The 17,441-nt window shown below is 48.1% G+C and overlaps 1 protein-coding gene across 1 annotated transcript in view; it reads right to left on the bottom strand.

Annotated features, from left to right (window-relative positions):
* The window catches only part of LOC149345406 (uncharacterized), a 218,715-nt gene extending 202,009 nt beyond the window's left edge, over positions 1-16,706 (bottom strand). The window contains exon 1 of the mRNA XM_089542751.1: positions 16,527-16,706. Coding sequence (XP_089398877.1) covers positions 16,527-16,683 — 157 coding nt within the window. The 5' untranslated portion in view covers positions 16,684-16,706. The remainder of the gene's footprint in view (positions 1-16,526) is intronic.
* Positions 16,707-17,441: the final 735 nt, after the last annotated feature.

Below are 17,441 nucleotides of genomic sequence, written 5' to 3'. Positions count from 1 at the left end.
CGACTGCTACCCGCCTATCACCCTTCACCCGGTCCAGGATAGCTCTTTTGCAGCGCCCCATGTTTGAGTCACCAGCGATAAGCACTAGGGTACTCTGCCACTCCCTCCTAACTTCCGGATCTCGCTGCCTCTTATCAGCGACTGTGCCCTCATTTCCTGGAAGTAGCCCGGACCCCTTCTCAGTACCGCCTCTCGAATTCCCAGCTGCCACCTGTGCATAGCTGTTCCTGCCTGAACATGTCTGACCTACTGGCCCCTCGCTGTCCATGCCAGTGCAAGCCCCATCCACGTGGCTGGCGCTGGAATGCCCGCCATTGTGGCTTCCAATGGCGGTGTCAGCCGTTTTTGACTCGATCTGAGATAGCTGTACTTGAAGCTTACGCTTCTCTGCCCTCTCTATCTGTAACTCTGTTTCTAGAGCATCCATCCTTAGCACTAGTTCGCTGTTCGCCTGTTCAGCCCTGTCCAGGCGTGCACCTAATACGCAGAATTTGCACATAAAATCTGCGCCTTCCGCCTCCTCCACTGAATCGAACCGCGTTTCTTTTAAATTCACCGATTCCTCACACTCCATACATCTAACCTTCAGTAACCATCGTAGCAACACTCGATTATTGCTTGCACCAAATGCCCAGATATCTACACGCTCAAGACGAAAACACTTGAAAACACGTGCAAAATCAAATAAAAGTCTGGCTACCGCAAACGCCGATCAATCACTTGGAAAAAAATAGCTATCTCTCTAAAAGTTAACGCACACACACAAAAAAAAAACACTGAGACAACTGTCGGCCAAATAGTCCCGGCCGAAATTAGGTCACTGACCTAAATTCTATTCCTTAACCTGCACTTCCCCTAACAGCCTAAAAAACTAAACGCACTTTTAAAACTATTAAAGGAAAGTACTCATCTATTTTACGCAGACGCTCTCGCAGTCTGTCCGGTCCCGGTCTCCACGCGTGATCCGAAGAGCACCAAAAACGCACGTCCGCACAGCACGGCTGTCAACATAGCCACCTAGCCAACATAGCTGTCGCGCTGCTTACAGCGCCGCCACCACATGTTTTTTTGGTACTGGGTAGGCGGTCGTTCTTTGCGGCGTGCATGCCCAGTAGGAATTTGAAAATGTCGGTTGTTTTATATTGCGGATTCAAGCCTATTGATGCCATCGGTGTGTATTTTCGGCGACCGGAGCTCTAAAAAGGATGTCGCCTTTACGAGAGCAACCATGTTCACTCAGTGAAGGAAACGGACGGCGCTGAAATTTCGGCGAAGTGTCAGTCTCAGCGGGGCAAACACGTGTACGACGTTCAACTTGTGCATGTACAGTGCATGTGTAAGCAACCGTCTCGCCGCTTTGCATTGGTAACTGATCTGGAAAATAGATTTTGAAAAACATAAAGGGACAAAGTTTAGATGCACGGGACCCGTGATTATGTGAATTTTTCCCGTAGCGTGCAATCGAAAGCACAGTAAACAGTGGTGGGTGTACAGAAAGAATTGCATCTATCGAGCCCAGACTGAACGTCCAAGCAACCACACAGTCAGCCTCTTTATGACTCCCGCGGTATCGAGGTGTTTACAGCTGAATTCAGGTTGTTAATAATGTTAGGGCAGTTTCATGTATGACCTTGCTTGTCGGGAGATAACCGGGATGCGTTTCAGTGGTACTGTTTTCACCACGGACAAAGTGTTTTGAACATATTTTTGTGTTGTCATTTGGGCTGCAGTTGAAGAAGTCTTCACCACTAAAATATAATGCAACCAAATTTGTATGACAGAAAGCACTGCAAAATCAACTCACCCCTTAGGCAAAGCATGGAAATCTGCGCGAGACGGGCAAACACATAAGGGAACGACATACGGGAGTGGGACCTGAATTAATCACCTGCGACTCACCCCGCGAGGCGTGCTGCCTTTAATTCATGGTACCTCGACACGTACGCGCTAACGTTGAGCGCACGTACTTGAGTACTAGTATAGGACAAAACCGCGACCAAGAGCCCTGCTTTCGAACGCGACGAATCCTGATTTGAAGACCGTTGTTCTGACAGAACCAGAAAACGGCTTCTCAACGCGGGAGCGCGACCGCAATTCGACGATACCAAGCAAGAGAACTACTAGCGGCGAATTTAATGAACGCTCAATATTATAGCTTCATTCAGCCGCTCCACATTTATACTTTTTTTCTCCTCTTAGCTTCACGTGAATTATAACACCAGTGCAACTTCCTTGACACGACGCACTGCGACGATCCACTTCAGTCGCCGGGTTGACCCGTACGGCCTTGCAGGGAAACGAAACAGCTTCACGTCTCCGTTCCCTTCTCGGGTATGACAGTCCTTCACGCAACAGTATCTCCGGTTGGTTTTTTTCCCGAGTGCGACCGACATCCATGGCGTAGGATGGCCGAGGTAAAGCTTCCAGAAAATCCGCAAAGCTGCACAAACTCGCTGTTTGCGCCTTCCTCGGGAAGCGGAGCCGGTCGGGCCGCGCCGAGCTGCCTACTCAGTGCTTGTCTCTTCGGCCACGAGACGGCGCCACATGTACCTGCAAACTACACTGCAGGTTGCCGCTGAACGGTGCATAATGCAGCAGTGCTATCGAAGCTCAGAAAGAAATTTGGAGCTCCCAGCTCATTTGGCTTTTGCCAAGAAAAATATTGGCGCTTAGCACACAAACAGCTACCAGACATGTGCTCTAGGTGTGCCACACCCTGTTCCTTCATTTCCCGAGCAGCTAAAAATGATTTTCAATTCACACTTTGGCTGCATTCCTCAGATGTCTAGGTACTTTCGAGCACAAATTGGCAGCATTATTATACACAGTTCGGATTATTTGACTCCAAAAAAGACCAGCTCTTGTTATGTTAAAATGGTAGACGGCTCATATTGTTATGTACTTGGAACTTATGAGATTGCAGGCTGTATATATTTTCACTCCCAAAGGCTTCTTGTTTCACCACTTGTATTTGATGTCCTACATATCATGCAGTGTCAGCACCCACCGGCTGATCAGAATAATTGTTTGCACTCCCTTGATGATGTGTCTCTGCAATGTGTTTTCTTTAGTATTAATAATGTTTCATACTTGTGTGAAGTGCCCAACCAGAAGGAAAGAGATTGATCTGGTAGTGATGTATGATGTGCAGTTCATGAAGGTAGTTTCAGTGTATTTTTATTTTTGTATTCCTTTAAGGTAGCTCTTCAGTGTGTTTAACTTTTTTCAAACTTGTGGCCATGAAATTCATTGCAGTTAGCAGCAATTACACCAATCTTCAGATTGTGACGGGAGGTTGCTCCATATTGTCACATTGTCAAAAGTTCGTCGTCAGTTATAAATTCAGCACGGCCACAAGCGGCAGGCATTGTCTTCGACGACCTCCAAGCACGCTTGTTGCTACACCGCTGCCGAGTCGTTCAGTTCTTTGTGGGTGTGAAACAGCCCAACAGTGTTTCTTTGGAAGCCGTTTTGCTGTCTACCTGACTGCCAAACTGCAGCCATCACAACTACGTGACAATATTACACTAATCTCAAAGTTTCTTTTATTCTTGGAACATTTATGCTTCAAAGTATTTAGTGCAAATAATGCAAGAGAGAACACATTGCCATGTATGCTGACAAAGTCTGTTGATGGGATTTATAAGACATAAGTAGAGGCCGGATTTTTAGGCACCAAGAAGGCATGTTTTAGGCGCCAAAAATAGGTGGTTAAGATTTGATTTTAGGCACCTAAAAAGAAAATAGGCACTATAAACTGCATCAAAATTGCACTTATCAGATCCGAACATCAGCACGCAATATCTGCCATAAAGTAAAAACAGCCGGAATGATTTGAGATCTTAACCATTGTGTGCAAACCTTAGAAGCACTCTTTTTAAAGCTGTCGTGAAGCTTTTCGTACAACACGCATGCTTCAGCAGAGCAAAAGAGATGGTTACAAAGCCTTTTAAAATGCGTTGGCATACCTGGAAACAAACAATTTGCTTGTCGTGCACAATAGTAAAACAAGAGGCCGTGCATTTAGCAATTGACGCAAATGTGACTTTAAAGCATCCGACATGTGTTCAGAGTCATCCTCATAGGAATTAAACTTATCTATTGCAGGCATGCATGGTGCTTTAACATTAATAAATGTGTCGCCATTTGTGTAAACTGCGTTTTATAGTTAGTGGCTCCAAGTGTCGGAAGTCACGCGGACTTAAAATGGTGCTTGCTAAAAATGCTAAAAATGCTAAAAATGTAGCCGCTTAGTGCTGGTGATGCTTTATATGCCGAAAATAATTATATAGTTCAGCACGGGCCTACGTACATCCACTGGGGATTCATAATAAATAAACACCGTTCATATAGTAATCACTGCTAAAGTCATGAAAGCAGTAGCACACAAGCAACGTCTCCATGTTGGTGGGCTCAAAATTGTGCCTCTTCTCATTGAGAACAAGCTTGTAAGCTGAAAAGGAACGCTCCACACCAACAGATGTTACAGGAGTGTGCTTGTAGGAAACCATTTCGATTGAAGGGTTGAGATAATATGACATAGGAGTGACGCCAAAAGAGTGATATTCATACAAGCATCAAACATTGTTTGAGTGCATGAATGTGTTCCGTATGCACGCACGACTGGCACGGCTCTCAGCTGTCCAGTGCGGCCTACTCCAAGAAAACTGCCGCCAAAGGCTATTTGATTAGGATGACATGCAGATGAGGCACAAGGAATGATCATAAGGCAGATTACCAATATGGCAAATTTTATCCAGTTAAACTTTATCCAGCCAGCTTATGGAACAATTTGCAGTCAACTCGAACCCACTGGGAATTATGTGGACGAAACTTACGTACTTCATGTACTTTCCAAAATGTAGCACCATCTCGTCAACTACCATTTTAACGGCCAGAGTTTACAAGCTGTAACTACAAAACGGCAGAAACAGGAAAAAGGTTATTTCGATATTTTTGGCTGATGTGGTTGACATTGTCTACACAGTCGGCGTTGGAGTAGTGTTCACCACACCCAAGTGACGAAGTCATTTAATGTTGCCATGTGTGGGTTCAACTCAAAACCGAAATGGATTCGAAAACAAAGAGAATCTGAAAACAAAACCACAACGTATATCAGGGCCATTTTCTTCAAAATAGGGCATTTTTAGGCACCAACGTTGGAAATCGGCATTTATAGGCGCTGACGCCCAAAATAGGCATTTATGGCACCATCAAATGTGTATTAAACATGTCGTGAACGCCTAATTCATGCTCATATGTAAAAATGGTGCGCCTATGATGCCTTGAAAAAAATAGGCATTTGCCTAAAATCTGGTCTCTAGACATAAGGATATACCTGGCCTTGCAGCCTGATAGTATGATGCTTTGTCAGCCTTGTTTTTTCATGTGTTTAAAATGTTTGCTGCTTTTAAGTGTAATTAATAATGCACGTTCCTGTCCAACATTTATTACTCCCTCTGCTTTGTTGTTGTGGCCTAGTGTGTGTAATAAATCATGTTTGTAGATCACATCACATCACTTTATTTTCCTTAAAGACCCTTTTCCAGGGTGTTACATAAGGGGTGGGGTTTACGAAATGCAGGAATCAACAGTGCTTGAAAATGATGATGAACATGTTATGGCAGTAATATTATGGGGAAGGCCGTTCCAGTCAGCTGCTGCACGAGAAAAAAATGAGTTGGCAAAAACAGTGGTACGGCCACGTGGACGCAAAACTTGGAAGAGAATGATCGACCGATGCGGTGGGACCTACATTGTGGAAGTGCGCAAATGTATGGTTCTTGTTTTAGTGGTGAATAAAAGAACTTGTGAAACAGGACAAGACTGGCTATGCGACGGCGACTAGAAAGATTAGCTAGACCTGACTACGATTTGAGGGATGATATGCTGACATCGTACTAGTATGAGGAGTGCATGAATCTGATAGCCCTGTTTTGAAAAGATTCGATAGCGTGTGTTAAATATTCTTGATAAGGGCTCCAGATGGGTGATGCGTATTCAAGTTTAGTTCTAATGAATGAGATGTACGCTTGTAGTCTTACGTGTTGTGGGGCTTCCCGTAGGTGATGTTTTAAGAAACCTAGTGTTTTATTAGCAGATGATATCAGGTTAGTCACGTGCAAACGCCAAGATAAATCATTAGAAATGGTGACTCCTAAGTATGTATATGACTGGACGAGGTCAACTGGGGAATTGCAGACTGTGTATTTGAAAACAAGAGGATTTCGACGGCGGGGAAAGGACATGCACTTGCATTTGTTAGAGTTAAGCATCATCATCCACTGGTAGCACCAGTCTTGCACATGGCGCAGGTCTGCCTGAAGGGATTCTTGGTCAGAATGGTTAGTCACTGAGCGATAAATGACGCAATCATCGGCGAATAAGCGGATGTGACAAGAGACATGCTGGGGTAAATCATTAATGTATATGAGGAATAACAAAGGACCGAGAACAGAACCCTGTGGGACGCCAGAGGTTACTGGAAGCGGGTTGGAAAGTTGGTTATTAATGACGACGGACTGAGAGTGATGCGTGAGGAAAGCTTTAATCCATGCAATTATGTTCGGATGTATACTTCAACTGGGAGAGTTTAAGAAGCAAGCGTTGATGAGGTACTTTGTCGAATGCCTTAGCGAAATCTAAGAAAATGGAGTCAGTTCGCAGGTTAGTATCAAGGTTGGCGTGAATATCATGTAGAAAAATGGCTAGTTGAGTTTCGCAGGAAAACCCCTTGCGAAATCCATGCTGTGATGGATGGAAGAAATTATTTGAATCCAAAGATTGCATGATTTGAGAGTAAATGACATGTTCCATGATTTTGCACGGTACACTTGTTAATGAAATGGGGCGATAATTAAGAGGTGAATCAGTACTACCTGATTTGTGGACGGGAACGACCTTCCCCACTTCCCAGTCGTCTGGAATGGTACCTTCGGAGAGTGATTGCGAGAACAATCCTCAAAACCTCAAAGCCTCAAAACTGGCTGCACTTATTTTTGATGCAGCGTTACATGTTCCATGGGTGTGTTCCGGGAACCAAAATTCTGTTACTGCTGTCAATTAAGTTGCCGTATACCCTAGTGATACGAAGAATTTTTACGCAAATGCCTTTCAAAGAAGGTCCTCCAGCCAGTGGAGCTGGCCAGTTGGTGTGATGTGATGGTTAATCCCCATTCACTTAGTGTGACATACAGGGGGCTGGGAATTAACTGCATAGAGATCATGAATCCAGCGTCAAGGAATATGTTCACTTGACATCGCGGTGCTAGGTGGGCGAGTTTAATGTTTTCAATGATACACATCGCCAGAGAGAGAGAGACTCTTTAATGAAATACAGAGAATTTAGCCGGTGTTTCAATATCGCTGGCATGCTACTCTGCGTAGGGAGGGGAGTTTGGGAGATATAACTGAAGGAGAGCCGCACATGAGTTGTGCGGCTTCTCATGACAACACAGATGCCTCGAGGGGACTTCAGTGTACTCACTGCGCTTGGCTTCAACAGTCAATGCAAGTGCAGGGCGCTTTCCTGCTTGGTGAAAATTATTTAAACAGAAACGTCGCGCCATGGAAAAAAAAAATTGCGCTGTCGTTCAGCGCGAGCAATTCGCTGCACGTCTTTGCCGCGCTTATAGCGCTGTGCGCTGCATTCAGTCACCTTAATCCCCGACTGAAAGGTGCGCTGGCGTATGAATTCCTCGTGACTACGAAAATCGGTGCGGGCGCGCGCTCCCGCGTAGAATATGGGCACTGGTTTCGTTGCCCGATCGAGGAAGCTCTGGACGATCGAGCATGCATGCAGCGTCTCCACCTTGCTGAAAGGATGATCGAGGATCGAGGGAAGGCTATGCGTAGTAGAAAAAGTTAATTCCGACTGGCGCAGTTCCTGGCCGGTGTATGCCGCACACAAACATGCGTACGTGTACTGGCTATCAGATAGGCAGATCTGCCCTGATAGCGGGCGGGTTCACTGCACGCGGTGCGCAGCATATGCATAGCGGAAAGGTCGAACATAATCAGTTTTGAGTATGAAGTATGATCGACGTACGTACCGATACCACATTTGCTCTACTTTTTGCGCGCAACGCGCACAAACGCGTTAAGCTAGAATTAATTGTGCAGCACCTTTTAAAAATTCATTCGCCTCAATTGATGGTTCTCCCTAGATTAAAATTAACTGCGCAGCTAACACACATTTTTTTTCACCTGGCCGTAGTTTATGCCGTGCGCCTGGAATCGTCTGCGCCGAGGACGAGTGAAGAAAAGTCAGCAAAGCCGAATAGCGGCCGGCCGTCTTTGCATGCTTCGCACGAAACGCAGAAGTACTTCAGTTATGCGAACCGCTTGGTTGGTACGCATCAGTTGTCAAGTTCACTACGAGACAACGTTTACCGTCCAATATTGATATATGATATGTGTACAGTTTTGCCGAAAATGAGCCAGGATCGAGTGAAGCCGGCCGGATGCATCCTTGAAAGCTAAGCATATGATCGAGAACGCGAGCTCTACAGCGATTCATGGCCTCCGTGCAAAGAATTTTCAGGCACTATCGGAAGGGCGCGCAGCTCATTAATGCGTGCTTGCAAGAATCATGCAATTTGCACGAATATTGTATATGTTTGAGCATACGTACGTGTGTTTCAGATATGTCCCCGCTAATTTCGTAAGCTGCTTTCTGGCCAAATAAATCTCCACCGGTGAGCGGTTGTGCTGGTACTACAAGATGTGTGCTACACAAACCGATTAAAACGTACAATTAAGCTTCTTGCCAGTATTATAACTTTCCCGAAGCGATTCGCAGCTATACCGGTGACGGTCCCCAGTCAAAAAAAACCATTGGAACCAATTGGATTTCCAATGGGTTCCAATTGGTTCCAATTGGACGAGTTCAGTTTCCAATTGGTTCCAATTGGAATGGTGTTCCAATTGGTTGGTCCAAATGGACGAACCAATTGAACCATTTGGGTTTCCAAATGGTTCCAATTGGAATGGTGTTCCAATTGGATGGTCCAAATGGACTAACCAATTGAACCATTTGGGTTTCCAATTGGTGAGCCCAATTGGTCTTACCCATTGCATGCAATTGGTCCGCCGAACTGCACCCAATTTATCCAATGAATGTTTGCATGTTTGACGAAAAAGGTAGAACTAATATGGTACTTACAATAAGAGCTATCAGCAGCTTAGCCTAATAAATGGTGCTCATCACCTATACCACCACTGGAGCTGAAATTAAATTAAATATCTGCGCTCAGTGGGCAAGCGCCACCGGCCCCAGCATGAGAGCCTAATAAATTGGGTATATAAGTTGGAGCAGAAGTGTGTTCTCTGGATGTACATATCGAACTAATGTATGCTACTAGTGCCTGAATGTGCAGTGTTGCTTGTGTGTGATATGCATGTGTCTGTTGGCTTTGATTTCCATAAAAGCATGTTAATTTCAATTCCGTAGAAAAATGTTGATTGGTACTAGGCACAGTGTCTACTTGCAGTCCTCATATATCAGTTTTCCTTTTGCACATTTTAATATGTTAAGTTGTAGAAATATTCATCCAAGATCCTAGAGCATATTATTCAAACATTTAGCTACCTTTCTCAATGAACGTAGCATATTTTGTGAATATTTTCTGGGTCAAATAACTGCCTGGCCTAATGGGTCCAATTGGCTAGTCCAGTTGGGTCCAATTGGTCGGGGGCTAAAACACAACTGGAACCAATTGGTTCCAATTGGGAAATCCAATTGGAAGTAATGGGAATGTCCATTTAGTTCCAATTGGAATGTCCAATTGGTTCCAATGGTTTTTTCTGACTGGGTCGAAGCTAACGTCGCCCGCAGACAGAGCAGCGCTGCATGTAGATTTCTGCAGGACCGTCAGAGCCACGCCGACCGGTAAACAGAGCTGCTAATGGAGATGCCTTCAGCACCATCAGAGTCGTGCCGGTACAAACAGACGTGCTGACGGAGATCCCTTCAGCACCTTCAAGACGCGCCGGTGCAAACAGAGCTGCTGACGGAGATGCCTTCAGCACCGTCAGAGTCGTGCCGGTACAAACAGAACTGCTGACGGAGATGCCTTTAGCACCATCAGAGCCGCGCCGGTGCCAACAGAGCTGCTAATGGAGATGCCTTCAGCCCCGTCAGAGTCGCGCCATTGCAAACAGAGCATCCATGCAGATTCCTTCAGGTCCTTCAGGTGCATGTAGAGGTGACAGTCAAGAATCCTGTTGGCTCCCTGAAGGAACTTTGAAGGATTTTTTGACCGGGATGTAAGAGGAGAAGGAGGAGCTCAACTTCATGCGGCGCGTGGTGGCGGATTTGAGAACTAGGGGCGCATGAACCAGAATCCTGGCCATGAATGCAAATCACCTGCAGTTTCATCTGGCGCCGACAGCGTGCGAAACATCGAATCAGTGCTTCTTTGCTGCCGAGGTGCCCACCTTATCCTGGATATTTTGCGCTGGTGGCCACGTCTAGGGAACAAGTGGGGACTACTTGACCACTGCAGTTGAAATGGATTGCTTTGACTACTCATCGAAACGAAACGAATGGAATTACGTCAAAAACATATCGCTGTCTTTAAAACAGGCTACTTCACTCATCTGGCAAACCGCGACGTCAGCAATGGGCGTGCAGTTTCATCTGGGGCCGACAGCGTGCGAAACATGGAATCACAGCTTCTTTGCTGCCGAGGTGCCCACCTCATCCTGAATATTCTGCGCTGGTGGCCACGTCTAGGGAACAAGTGGGGGCTATATCACCACTGCAGTTGCAACGGATTGCTTTGACTACTCATCGAGACGAAACGAATGGAATTACGACGGGAACATTTCACTGTCTTTAAAACAGGCTACTCCACTTCTCTCGCAAATCGGAACGTCAGCAGTGGCCGTGCATAAATGGAAATCACTGGCGCAGTTTCATCTGGGGCCGACAGCTTGCGAAACACGGAATCGCTGCTTCTGGGCTGCCGAGGTACCGACCTCATCCTGGGCATTCTTCGCTGGTGGCCACGTCTAGGGAAGAGTGTAGACTACTTCGCCGCTGCAGTTGAAACGGATTGCTTTGACTACTCATCGAAACGAAACGAATGGAATTACGTCGGAAACATCTCGCTGTCTTTAAAACAAGCTACTTCACTCATCTGGCAAACCGGCACGTCAGCAGTGGGCGTGCATAAATGCAAATCACCTGCTGTCTCATCTGGGGCCGACAGCGGGCGAAACATGGAATCACTGCTTCTTTGCTGCCGTGGTTCCCACCTCATCCTAGGTATTCTACGCTGGTGGCCACGTCTAGGGAACAAGTGGGGACTACTTCACCGCTGCAGTTGAAACGGATTGCTTTGACTACTCATCGAAACGAAACGAATGGAATTACGCCGGAAACATCTCGCTGTCTTTAAAACAGGCTACTTCACTCATCTGGCAAACCGGCACGTCAGCAGTGGGCGTGCATCAATACAAATCACCTGAAGTTTCATCTGGGACCGACAGCGGGCGAAACATGGAATCACTGCTTCTTTGCTGCCGTGGTTCCCACCTCATCCTAGGTATTCTACGCTGGTGGCCACGTCTAGGGAACAAGTGGGGACTACTTCACCGCTGCAGTTGAAACGGATCGCTTTGAATACTCATCGAAACGAAACGAATGGAATTACGCCGGAAACATCTCGCTGTCTTTAAAACAGGCTACTTCACTCATCTGGCAAACCGGCACGTCAGCAGTGGGCGTGCATCAATACAAATCACCTGAAGTTTCATCTGGGACCGACAGCGGGCGAAACATGGAATCACTGCTTATTTGCTGCCGTGGTTCCCACCTCATCCTAGGTATTCTACGCTGGTGGCCACGTCTAGGGAACAAGTGGGGAATACTTCACCGCTGCAGTTGAAACGGATTGCTTTGACTACTCATCGAAATGAAAAAAAAAATGGAATTACGCCGGAAACATCTCGCTGTCTTTAAAACAGGTTACTTCACTCATCTGCCGAACCGGCACGTCAGCAGTGGGCGTGCATCAATACAAATCACCTGAAGTTTCATCTGGGACCGACAGCGGGCGAAACATGGAATCACTGCTTCTTTGCTGCCGTGGTTCCCACCTCATCCTAGGTATTCTACGCTGGTGGCCACGTCTAGGGAACAAGTGGGGACTACTTCACCGCTGCAGTTGAAACGGATTGCTTTGACTACTCATCGAAACGAAACGAATGGAATTACGCCGGAAACATCTCGCTGTCTTTAAAACAGGCTACTTCACTCATCTGGCAAACCGGCACGTCAGCAGTGGGCGTGCATAAAAGCAATTCACCTGCAGTCTCATCTGGGGCCGACAGCGGGCGAAAGATGTGATCACTGCCTCTTTGCTGCCGTGGTGCCCACCTCATCCTAGGTATTCTACGCTGGTGGCCACGTCTAGGGAACAAGTGGGGACTACTTCACCGCTGCAGATGAAACGGATTGCTTTGACTATTCACCGAAACGAAACGAATGGAATTGCGCCGGAAACATCTCGCTGTCTTTAAAACAGGCTACTTCACTCATCTGGCAAACCGGCACGTCAGCAGTGGGCGTGCATAAATGCAAATCACCTGCTGTCTCATCTGGGGCCGACAGCGGGCGAAACATGGAATCACTGCTTCTTTGCTGCCGTGGTTCCCACCTCATCCTAGGTATTCTACGCTGGTGGCCACGTCTAGGGAACAAGTGGGGACTACTTCACCGCTGCAGTTGAAACGGATTGCTTTGACTACTCATCGAAACGAAACGAATGGAATTACGCCGGAAACATCTCCCTGTCTTTAAAACAGGTTACTTCACTCATCTGCCAAACCGGCACGTCAGCAGTGGGCGTGCATCAATACAAATCACCTGAAGTTTCATCTGGGACCGACAACGGGCGAAACATGGAATCACTGCTTCTGGGCTGCCGAATTGCCGACCTCAACCTGGGTATTCTGCGCTGGTGGCCACGTCTAGGGAACAAGTGGGGACTACTTCACCGCTGCAGGTGCAACGGATTGCTTTTACTACTCATCGAAACGAATCGAATGGAATTACGTCAAAAACAACTCGCTGTCTTTAAAACAGGCTACTTCACTCATCTGGCAAACCGGGAGGTCAGCATTGGGCGTGCATAAATGCAAATCACCTGCTGTCTCATCTGGGGCCGACAGCGGGCGAAACATGGAATCACTGCTTCTTTGCTGCCGTGGTTCCCACCTCATCCTAGGTATTCTACGCTGGTGGCCACGTCTAGGGAACAAGTGGGGACTACTTCACCGCTGCAGTTGAAACGGATTGCTTTGACTACTCATCGAAACGAAACGAATGGAATTACGCCGGAAACATCTCGCTGTCTTTAAAACAGGCTACTTCACTCATCTGGCAAACCGGCACGTCAGCAGTGGGCGTGCATAAAAGCAATTCACCTGCAGTCTCATCTGGGGCCGACAGCGGGCGAAAGATGTGATCACTGCCTCTTTGCTGCCGTGGTGCCCACCTCATCCTAGGTATTCTACGCTGGTGGCCACGTCTAGGGAACAAGTGGGGACTACTTCACCGCTGCAGTTGAAACGGATTGCTTTGACTATTCACCGAAACGAAACGAATGGAATTACGCCGGAAACATCTCGCTGTCTTTAAAACAGGCTACTTCACTCATCTGGCAAACCGGCACGTCAGCAGTGGGCGTGCATAAATGCAAATCACCTGCTGTCTCATCTGGGGCCGACAGCGGGCGAAACATGGAATCACTGCTTCTTTGCTGCCGTGGTTCCCACCTCATCCTAGGTATTCTACGCTGGTGGCCACGTCTAGGGAACAAGTGGGGACTACTTCACCGCTGCAGTTGAGACGGATTGCTTTGACTACTCATCGAAACGAAACGAATGGAATTACGCCGGAAACATCTCCCTGTCTTTAAAACAGGTTACTTCACTCATCTGCCAAACCGGCACGTCAGCAGTGGGCGTGCATCAATACAAATCACCTGAAGTTTCATCTGGGACCGACAACGGGCGAAACATGGAATCACTGCTTCTGGGCTGCCGAATTGCCGACCTCAACCTGGGTATTCTGCGCTGGTGGCCACGTCTAGGGAACAAGTGGGGACTACTTCACCGCTGCAGGTGCAACGGATTGCTTTTACTACTCATCGAAACGAATCGAATGGAATTACGTCAAAAACAACTCGCTGTCTTTAAAACAGGCTACTTCACTCATCTGGCAAACCGGGAGGTCAGCAATGGGCGTGCATAAAAGCAATTCACCTGCAGTCTCATCTGGGGCCGACAGCGGGCGAAAGATGGAATCACTGCCTCTTTGCTGCCGTGGTGCCCACCTCATCCTAGGTATTCTACGCTGGTGGCCACGTCTAGGGAACAAGTGGGGACTACTTCACCGCTGCAGTTGAAACGGATTGCTTTGACTATTCATCGAAACGAAACGAATGGAATTACGTCGGAAACATCTCGCTGTCTTTAAAACAGGCTACTTCACTCCTCTGGCAAATCGGCACGTCAGCAGTGGCCGTGCATAAATGCAAATCACCGGCAGTTTCATCTGGGGCCGTCAGCTTGCGAAACATGGAATCACTGCTTCTGGGCTGCCGAGGTGCCGACCTCATCCTGGGCATTCTTCGCTGGTGGCCACGTCTAGGGAACAAGTGGGGGCTATTTCACCGCTGCAGTTGAAACGGATTCCTTTGACTACTCATCGAAACGAAAGGAATGGAATTTCTTCGGAAACATCTCGCTGTCTTTAAAACAGGCTACTTCACTCATCTCGCAAACCGCCACGTCAGATATGGGCGTGCAGTTTCATCTGGGGCCGACAGCGTGCGAAACATGGAATCATTGCTTCTTTGCTGCCGAGGTTCCGACCTCATCCTGGGCATTCTTCGCTAGTGGCCACGTCTAGGGAACAAGTGGGGACTACTTCACCGCTGCAGTTGAAACGGATTGCTTTTACTACTCATCGAAACGAATCGAATGGAATTACGTCAGAAACATCTCGCTGTCTTTAAAACAGGGTACTTCACTCATCTGGCAAGCCGGCACGTCAGCAATGGGTGTGCATATATGCAATTCACCTGCAGTTTCATCTGGGGACGACAGCTTGCGAAGCATGGAGTCACTGTTTCTTTGCTTCCGAGCTGCCGACCTCATCCTGGGTGTTCTGCGCTGGTGGCCCCGTCTAGGGAACAAGTGGGGGCTACTTCACCGCTGCAGTTGAAACGGATTGCTTTGACTGCTCACCGAAACGAAACCAATAGAATTGCGTTGGAAACATTTCGCTGTCTCTACAACAGGCTACTTCACTCATCTGGCAAGCCGGCACGTCAGCAATGGGTGTGCATATATGCAATTCACCTGAAGTCTGATCTGGGGCCGACAGCGGGCGAAACATGGAATCACTGCTTCTGGGCTGCCGAGGTGCCGACCTCATCCTGGGTATTCTGTGCTGGTGGCCACGTCTAGCAACAAGTGGAGACTACTTCGCCGCTGCAGTTGAAACGGATTGCTTTGACTACTCAAGGAAACGAAACCAATAGAATTGCGTTGGAAACATTTCGCTGTCTCTACAACAGGCTACTTCACTCATCTGGCAAACCGGCTCGTCAGTAGTGGGCGTGCATAAATGCAAACAGCCAGCAGTTTCATCTGGGGCCGACAGCGTGCGAAACATGGAATCATTGCTTCTTTGCTGCCGAGGTGCCCACCTCATCCTGAGTATTCTGCGGTGGTGGCCACGTCTAGGGAACAAGTGGGGACTATTTCACCGCTGCAGTAGAAGCGGACTGCTTTGACTACTCATCGAAACGAAACGAAAGTAATTACGTCGGGAACATTTCACTGTCTTTAAAACAGGCTACTTCACTCCTCTGGCACACCGGCAGGTCAGCAGTGGCCATGCATAAATAAAAATCACCTGCAGTTTCATGTGGGACCGACAGCGGGCGAAACATGTAGTCACTGTTTCTTTGCTGCCGAGGTGCCGACCTCATCCTGGGTGTTCTGCGCTGGTGGCCACGTGTAGGGAACAAGTGGGGGCTACTTCACCGCTGCAGTTGAAACGGATTGCTTTGACTGCTCACCGAAACGACACGAATGGAATTACGTCGGAAACATTTCACTGTCTTTAAAACAGGCTGCTTCACTCATCTGGCAAACCGGCACGTCTGCAATGGGCGTGCATTAATGCAAATCACCTGCAGTTTTATCTGGGGCCGACAGCGTGCGAAACATGGAATGAGTGCTTCTTTGCTGCCGAGGTGCCCACCTCATCCTAGGTATTCTGCGCTGGTGGCCACGTCTAGGGAACAAATGGGGGCTATTTCACAGCTGCAGTTGAAACGGATTGCTTTGACTACTGAACGAAACGAAACCAATTGAATTGCATCGGAAGCATTTCGCTGTCTCTACAAGAGGCTATTTCACTCATCTGGCAAACCGGCACGTCAACAGTGGGCGTGCATAAAGGCAAACCGCCAGGCGGCCGAAAAGACAAGTTCTGCCTCACTCACCCGTGGGCCTGGGCGGTCGCAGTGCGTGTCCCAGCAGCGGAGGGGTGGCGATCGTGGTGGTGGATGGCCACGAGGTGCACCCAATCAGGGGGGTGGTGCTGACACTGGTCGCCTCGCCGCCGATGTCGTTGATGCTTCGGTTTCTCGCGGCTCGCATGGCGAACACTCGGCGCTCATGCGGACCGCCATGCCTCCATCACGGCCTCAGCGCCGCGGCGGTGGGCCGACGACGGTGCATCGCTCTGCCGCCCGTACGGCGCATCCTCATCCTGGTCGTCCGGACTGCTGGCAGCAATGCGGTCGAGCAGCAATGCGGTCACCCTGAAAGTCTTCCGACGCTTACTTTTCACTTGCTCTCAAACAGACTGGCTGCCATGGCTTCCGACCGGTAGACACCTGGCCTCACTCCACACAGACTCTTTCATATGGGGTGTCGATTGTTGATGTCACACAAACAGGCGCCGCCAGAATGTGAATCGGAATCAAATTGCCGACGACGCACGCCACAAAGTTTGAATTTCGTGCTTCCGGATGCGGTCCAATGAACTTCCGGATGCGGTCCAAGCGCTTTTGTACTGCTTGTATGTCTTGTTCAGGTATGCCAGAGACCTGAGAGACGACACTAACGCTGCGCCCGAATGTCTGCACTAGCCGCGACCAGCACAGGCCTGCTGTGTGACTCCCTACGCGCCCTCTTCTTTTGGTCTCTAAGAGCTTTATTTCTCTGGGAGAAACTCTCTTCGTAAGCGGTTTACCGAAGCTTCACATCGGCAGGAACGCCATCAGAGCCTGAAATTCAATTCAAACGCACGCGGAGCCGGCACTTGGAGGAAACCTACTTTATTTTTCGCCTAAAAGAGCAGTTTAGAGACTAAATCACTGGTTTGTGTTTTGCTTGTGTTGTATTCGCAAGGC

Source organism: Amblyomma mixtum, chromosome 5 (assembly GCF_055824585.1).
Source record: "Amblyomma mixtum isolate Tamu chromosome 5, ASM5582458v1, whole genome shotgun sequence".
NCBI lineage: Eukaryota > Metazoa > Arthropoda > Arachnida > Ixodida > Ixodidae > Amblyomma > Amblyomma mixtum.
The sequence above is the reverse complement of the archived record's forward strand: the minus strand, read 5'-3'. Positions and strand labels throughout refer to the sequence as shown.